We start from the raw sequence: 7,133 nt of genomic DNA, 5'->3' as shown, positions 1-7,133 counted from the left end.
CATATCTAGTCCAGTTCAGCTCAGTTCAGTAACTCAGTCGTGTCTGACTGTTTGTGGCCCCATGAACCGCAGCATGCCAGGCCTCCCTGTCCATCACCAACTCCTGGAGTTTAGCCAAACTCATGCCCATTGAGTCAGCGATGCCATCCAACCATCTCATTTTCTGTCGTCCCCTTCTCTTCCCACCTTCAATCTTTCCCAGCATCAGGGTCTTTTCAAATGAAATCAGCTCTTCGCATCAGGTGGCCAAAGGGTTGAACTTTCAGCTTCAACATCACTCCGTCATACATAGAGAAGCACTAAATCCCTTCATGGTGACATTAGATCCTCAAAACTAACAAAAACCTTTTGTAAACCGAGTGCTTCATGGCATTGGACTCCCCCTTCACGAAAACTTCATATACTGAATTTCCCCTACTGCCACTTTGGCTCAGTCTCTCAGAGCTATCTGCGATGCTGCCTCCCAGGGCGGCAGTCCTCATTTTGCCCCAAATACAACTTAACTCAAACTCTCTAGTTGCACTTTTTTTTTTATTCCACGGTTGCAAACGGTCAGACATGCCTGAACGAACACCACTTGCACAAGGCGGTCAGGCCTTCCAAACACCAAGGTCTCCGGACACGCCCTTGGAGGCAGGGGGCCTCTACTGCCGCGGGTGACCTGTGTGCGCAGAAGTCCGCGCGTGGGCATGTGCAATGGCTGCATACGGTGCATGTCTGTGGGCACACGATTACTCACGTGCGTGCACCCGTCAGTGAGCCTGTGACATGAGCACACGTGCCCCTGTTCTTCTAGGAGACCCTCTTCCAAGTCGCGGTGCCCGGCTTGACAGGCACACCCCGAGTGTGAGCCCCGCTGGGCCCTGGAAAGGCAGCCGGACCTCCCCCATCCTGGGGCCTCCAAGTGTACCCGGAGGCATCAGGGTCAGGGCTGGGGGACCCCACAGCGGGGCGCTGGGTCCTCCGGGGCCGCTCTCCTGGGCGTACCCGGGTCTCCCGGGCGGGGCACAGGCAAACCTTGCTCCGAAGCCGGCCCGGGCGGGGTTCTGGGGCGGGTTCCTACGCTAGGTCAGAACCCACAGACTGCATCGCTCGTCTCCCGGGGCGACGCGGGGCCTGGAGGGCGCCAGGGGTCATCAGGGGCTCTCGGGGCTGCGGGGTTGGGGGTGGGGGTCGCGGCCGGGACTCGGAGGTCTGCGGCGCGGAGATCTGCGCCGAACCTGCGGTTCGGGCCTCCACGATCGGACCGGCCGCACTGGACGATCTCCAGGACGAGCCTGGGGACCCGAGCGTCCGGGGCTACGACCGGGAGAAGAGAGGGCGCGGTTCTCCGCAAGGCCCGGCCTGTCCCCTTCACCGCCGCAGCCCTCCGCGGCCACCACACCAAGCGTGACCTTCACAAGGTCAAAGTGGCCGCCGCTCACCTCACCGTGACCCGCCCCGGGCACGCTCGGCGCAGGGGCGGGGCGAGGCTCCCGACCTGCCCCGCGGCGCGGCGCGCGGGCTACGGGGCGGGGCCTGCGTGGTGGCGCAGCCAATAGGTGCGGCGCACGGGGGGCCTCGGGGCAGGGCGAGGCGCTGCTCCCGGCAGCCCGCGGGGGACGCGGTGCACGCCCAAGGGGCGGCGGCGCGGCCAATGGGCGCGGCCTTACGGACCCACGGGGCGGGGCGAGGCGCCGCTCCCGGCAGCCCGCGCGGGGGGCGGGGCGCGCGCCCAGGGGGCGGGGCCTGCGTGGCAGCGCAGCCAATGGGCGAGGCGCGCGGGGGCCGCGGGGCGGGGAGCGGGCCCCTTAGCGGCTGCGCGGTGGCCGCCCAGTCCTTTCGGTCCCGGCGGCGGCAGCGCTGAACTAGCGGCGCCCAATATCCGGCTGTCTCTGTCTGCCTCTCTGCGCCTCCGCTCCGCTCTCCGCCCGCCGCCATGACGGAACAGGCCATCTCCTTCGCCAAGGACTTCCTGGCCGGGGGCATCGCCGCCGCCATCTCCAAGACGGCCGTGGCCCCTATCGAGCGCGTCAAGCTGCTGCTGCAGGTGCGTGTCCGGCTGCGGGCGCGCGGCCGCCGGCGCCGGGCCCCGGGGAGCTCGGGGGCGCGCGCGACCCCGCGACCGGAAGCGGAGAGGCCGCGCCGCTTTGTCCGCGCGCGGCCGAGTCGGCCGGCTTCCGGGGGGTCGCGTCACGTGGGCGCCGCCGCGGGGGGGCGCGCATGCGAGGGGGGCGGCCGGCGGCGACGTCTGCGCGTCGGCATTGGGGCGCGGGGGAGCGCAGGCGCGGGGGCGGCCGGCGGCGGCGGCCTCCGCGCCTGCGCACTGGGGCCTGCGGCGCTAGGGTGCGCAGGCGCGGTGGGAGAGCCGCGTGGACTGACCCTGCGAGTCTGGGTGTGGGGTTCGTGCCCTTGGGCGGTGGACGGAGTCGCGCGAGGGCAGATGTCTCGTCCCCGTCGTTGTACTGGTCCTCTTCGCCCACTGTTCGCAGCTGTTTGCGCGGTTCTGACGCGGAATAAACTGCACTGGTCTGTTTTGAGCGTCACAAGTGGGAAGCCAGTGGAATTCGCGTTGCAATGTGATTGCAACCCTTAAAGAAAATAGGATTCCCCATGAAGGATGTTAGGAGAGCTTAAAGGCCCTGTACAAATGTCTTATTAAGGACACGTCTGTCGTTGGTGATTTTTGCAGGTGTCAACTGCAAATTCACACTTGTGGGCATCTGCTGTCTACCTCTGAAAGCGGTATTAGGTCAGTCGTGTCCGACTCTTGCGACCCCATGGGCTATAGCCCTGCCAGACTCCTCTGTTCATGGGATTCTCCAGGCGAGGATATTGGAGTGGGTTGCCAAGCCCTTCTCCAGGGGATCTTCCTGACTCAGGGATCAAACCCGGGTCTCCTGCATTGCGGAGTGATTCTTGACCATCTGACCCGCCTCTGTGGGTATTAAATCAGGTGCTGCTGACTTTCAAACCCTGTGAAAGGACTTCAGGGTGGAGAGCAGGAATGAGGCATGCAGGTTCTGGGAAAATGTGACAGGTCAAGTCATCAGACAGATGTTTCCAGTGGCTGATTGTGAGCCCACTTCTCGCTTGCCCTCTTCATGTTTCAGTTTAGTCGCTCAGTCGTGTCCGGTCGTTTGCCGACCCCATGGACTGCAGCACGCGAGGTTTCCCTGTCCATCGTGTTTAGAAAAACTCTAAATACCTTTACGGTGACGAATGCTCCTTGAGGCTATGAGAAAGGCTCTGCGAAAATATGTGCTTGCTCTGTGAATTTCCCATTGACCAGAATCTCATCCATACTGACCTTCCTCCTCACCTCTGGAGCAATCTCAGCTGTCTCAGCTGCTCTCCCCCCGGGGTGTAATTCTCGTTTTGCCCCAGATCTTAATTCGCCACTTCCAGGTTGTGTATTTTTTACAAGTGGACATGGAGGTCTGCCCGAGACCCTGGGTGAAGCCCTGTTCCCCCTCACCCCCGCCCCAAGGTGCAGCAGGCCAAGCTTCCCTGTCCATCATGTTTGAAAAAACATTGAAAACCTTCACGGTGACGAATGTTCTTGAGCCTAAGAAACGCTCTGCGAAGATATGAACTTGCTCGTATGAACCTGTTGACCAGAATCTCATCCACACTGACCTTTCCCCTCACCTCCTTGGAGCAATGGCTCAGAGCTGTCTGAGCTTCGCCAGCATCGCCTCCTAGGTGGACATGGCGGTGCGCCCAGGCCCCCGGTCACGCGCTGTCTCCCCCGCCGCCCCCAGGTGCAGCACGCCAGCAAGCAGATCGCGGCCGACAAACAGTACAAGGGCATCGTGGACTGCATCGCGCGCATCCCCAAGGAGCAGGGCGTGCTGTCCTTCTGGCGCGGCAACCTGGCCAACGTCATCCGCTACTTCCCCACGCAAGCCCTCAACTTCGCTTTCAAGGACAAGTACAAGCAGATCTTCTTGGGGGGCGTGGACAAGCACACCCAGTTCTGGAGGTACTTCGCCGGCAACCTGGCCTCGGGCGGGGCGGCCGGTGCCACCTCCCTGTGCTTCGTCTACCCGCTGGATTTCGCCCGGACCCGCCTGGCGGCCGACGTGGGCAAGTCGGGCAGTGAGCGCGAGTTCAAGGGCCTGGGAGACTGTCTGGTGAAGATCACCAAGTCCGACGGCATCCGCGGGCTGTACCAGGGCTTCAACGTGTCCGTGCAGGGCATCATCATCTACCGCGCAGCCTACTTCGGCATCTACGACACCGCCAAGGGTGAGCGCCCTGCTCGCGGAGCTGGAGGCGGGGGTAGGGGGTGGCTCCCGGGAGGGCCAGGGCCTTCTGCTCCCTGGGGGCGGGGCCTAGTCCTGGACGGGGCGGGGGGGGGGGGGGGGTGTGCGCTTCAGCTGCAGATAGCTGGGGGCTCCCAGCCCTGGAGGCTGGAGCCCCACGTGTGGGCGGGGCTCTCTCCTGGGCCTGTGGAGCCCCTGAATCCTCATGAGCCCCTCCCTCTGTGTGTGTCTGTGTCTGACCTCTTTTCATAAAGACCCCAGTCCTGTGGGCTGAGGACCCACCCCGGTGACCTCGTTTTCATCTTCTCTTGAAAGACCCTCATCTCCAATCACAGCTACATTCTGGGCTCCTGAGGTTAGGGATTCAGCATGTAAATTCGTCACCATTGATAAGAGGGATTCCTGATTGGCCTGGGCAGATATCACAGGGCAGCTTAAGCAGCGCACCTTTACTGCTCCCAGCCCTGGAGGCTGAGACCCGGGTGTGGGCGGGGCTGGTTTCTCCTCCCCGAATCCTCACGTGCTGTCCCTGTGTGTCTGTCTGCCCTGACCTGTTGTTCTTACAAGGACCCCAGTTATAGTGAGTTAGAATTTTTCCCTATGATCTCGGTTTTGTCTGTAAAACATTTGATTTCCCGTACGAGGGTACCTACAGTTACATATATACGATAGCGTTCCTGTACGTACGGTTACGTCCTCTGGGTCTGGGGTTCAGGGCTCCACCACGATCTGGGGGATGGCACGGCTCAGCCCCTGTAGGTGCGCCGCCCCAGAGGCGGGGCCGGGCCGGCTGGCACCCTCGGCAGTGGAGCAGGTGTCAGAGCGTCCCCTCCCTGCCAGCCGGCAGGGCGTGTACTGACCCCAGCCCGGCCCGGCCACTGTCCTCCGTGGAGCTGGTAACTCCACATGGCTATGTGGGCAGCCCTGAGGCCTCACCCCGTGACTCCCCCGTGCCCGCAGGCATGCTCCCCGACCCCAAGAACACGCACATCGTGGTGAGCTGGATGATCGCGCAGACGGTGACGGCCGTGGCGGGTGTGGTCTCCTACCCCTTCGACACAGTGCGGCGTCGCATGATGATGCAGTCGGGGCGTAAAGGAGGTACTGGCTCAGCTCAGGGCCGGGGGGGGGGGGGGGGGGGGCGGTCAAAGGATGGGCCGGCTCCACTCGGGGTCGCGCTCTGATGGGCTCGGGGAGGTGCTGGGGGCCCCATGAGCGGCCCTGGGTCTTCCTGCAGAGGCGGGGGCCACAGGGAGGCAGCCGGCTTTCATGGGAGCAGGGGGCGGCTGGGAAGAGTCCTCCAGGTGTCGGGGGGTTCTCTGAGGCCCCACGGGGGTGCCCGCCCACGCTGGGCTTCACGGGGGCGGGGAGTGGGCGGGGCAGGCACAGGCCCTTCCAGCATCCCGTGATCTGACATGGGGGTCCCCCGTGGGTGCCCATCCGCACCCGCAGCCCCTTTGATCTCTGCCCTGGCGTCCCTGCGCCTCGTGGGGGCTGGAGTCCTGGGCTTGATCCTCTCCCGAGAGCGCGTTCCCAGAGCCGCCTCTTCTCGGGTCAGAGCTCCTCCAGGCACGCAGACGGGGGCCCCGGGCTCGGTAGCTCTGCCGGGTCCCCCGGGGCCGCGTCCGAGCGCGCCGTGACCCCGCCGTCTCCCCGCAGCCGACATCATGTACAAGGGCACGGTGGACTGCTGGCGGAAGATCCTCAAGGACGAGGGCGGAAAGGCCTTCTTCAAGGGCGCCTGGTCCAACGTGCTGCGCGGCATGGGCGGCGCCTTCGTGCTGGTCCTCTACGACGAGCTCAAGAAGGTCATCTAGGCACCCGGCCGCCCGCCGCGACCGCCTCGCGCCATCCCTCACTGTGACGGACCACCGACTTCGAGAAATTCCAGCGTCCCCGCCGGGGCCGGGCCGCCCCGCACCGGGGACTCCTCGCCAGCGGACCATCGGCCCTGGGTCCACGCGTTGATTGGGGTGGGGGGAGAGGGCAATCGGGGGGGTCTCCATGGGTCCACAGTCGAGGCAGCTCCGCACACCAGACCTAGACTCCAGGTGCTTGTAGGACCGACCCGTGTTTAAGTATTTATTTAAGAAAATCATGTCTCCATTTGTACTTAAGCACTGTCCTCTCTCTGCACAGCCGGGTACTCGCGACTATGTTTCTCCGTCGGGCATTTCCGCTGCGGAACAATAAAATCGGGACACAGAGGCGCTCGTCTCCTTTCTCAACAGAGTCCTCGCGGGGCGGAAAGCAGCAGCAGGTTTGAGACCAGGCCTCCCTGTCCATCACCAACTCCCTGAGTTTGCTCAAACTTATGTCCATTGAGTCGGTGATGCCATTCAACCATCTCATCCTCTCTCGTCCCCTTCTCCTGCCTTCAATCTTTCCCAGCATCAGGGTCTTTTCCAGTGAGGCAGCTCTTCACATCAGGTGGCCAGAGTATTGGAGTTTCAGCCTCAGCATCAGTCCTTCCAGTGAACACGCAGGACTGATTTCGTTTAGGATGGACTGGTTGGATCTCCTTGCAGTCCAAGGCAGTCTCAAGAGGCTTGTCCAGCACCACAGCTCAGAAGCGTCAATCCTTCGGCGCTCAGCCTTCTCAGCTGTAGCTAGGTTTAACCACACAGGATCCCCAAGGTGGTGGCAGCCGTGTGGCCCACCCGTGCCCAGGGCTCACTGGGGAATCCCCTCTAAGTTGGGCGCCCTGGGGCTTCCCTGGTGGTGGTGGTTTAGTTGCTAAGTCTTTTGTGACCCCATGGGCTGAAGCCCCACAAGCTCCTCTGTGCGTGGGATTCTCCCGACAAGAACACTGAAGTGGGTTGCCAATTCCTTCTTCAAGGGATCTCCCCAGCCCAGACCTCCTGCATTGCAGGCAGATTGTTCACC

At 63.0% G+C, this 7,133-nt stretch overlaps 1 protein-coding gene across 1 annotated transcript; it reads left to right on the top strand.

Moving 5' to 3' along the window:
• Positions 1–1,800: 1,800 nt before the first annotated feature.
• SLC25A6 (solute carrier family 25 member 6) lies at positions 1,801–6,454 on the top strand. Its single transcript, XM_065916042.1, has 4 exons — positions 1,801–2,029; positions 3,744–4,230; positions 5,208–5,348; positions 5,907–6,454. The coding sequence occupies exons 1-4, from the start codon at positions 1,919–1,921 to the stop codon at positions 6,062–6,064; spliced, it is 897 nt and encodes a 298-aa protein (XP_065772114.1). The 5' UTR covers positions 1,801–1,918; the 3' UTR covers positions 6,065–6,454.
• Positions 6,455–7,133: the final 679 nt, after the last annotated feature.

The sequence above is a fragment of the Muntiacus reevesi genome, chromosome X, assembly GCF_963930625.1.
Source record: "Muntiacus reevesi chromosome X, mMunRee1.1, whole genome shotgun sequence".
NCBI classification, from domain to species: Eukaryota; Metazoa; Chordata; class Mammalia; order Artiodactyla; family Cervidae; genus Muntiacus; species Muntiacus reevesi.
The sequence above is the reverse complement of the archived record's forward strand: the minus strand, read 5'-3'. Positions and strand labels throughout refer to the sequence as shown.

Excerpts from the sequence above, each read along its gene's own strand:
- SLC25A6 (XM_065916042.1), top strand. The coding sequence starts at position 1,919 with ATGACGGAACAGGCCATCTCCTTCGCCAAGGACTTCCTGGCCGGGGGC. Across the intron at positions 2,030-3,743 it reads GCGTCAAGCTGCTGCTGCAG|GTGCAGCACGCCAGCAAGCA; the intron begins GTGCGTGTCCGG and ends CGCCGCCCCCAG. Across the intron at positions 4,231-5,207 it reads CATCTACGACACCGCCAAGG|GCATGCTCCCCGACCCCAAG; the intron begins GTGAGCGCCCTG and ends CCGTGCCCGCAG.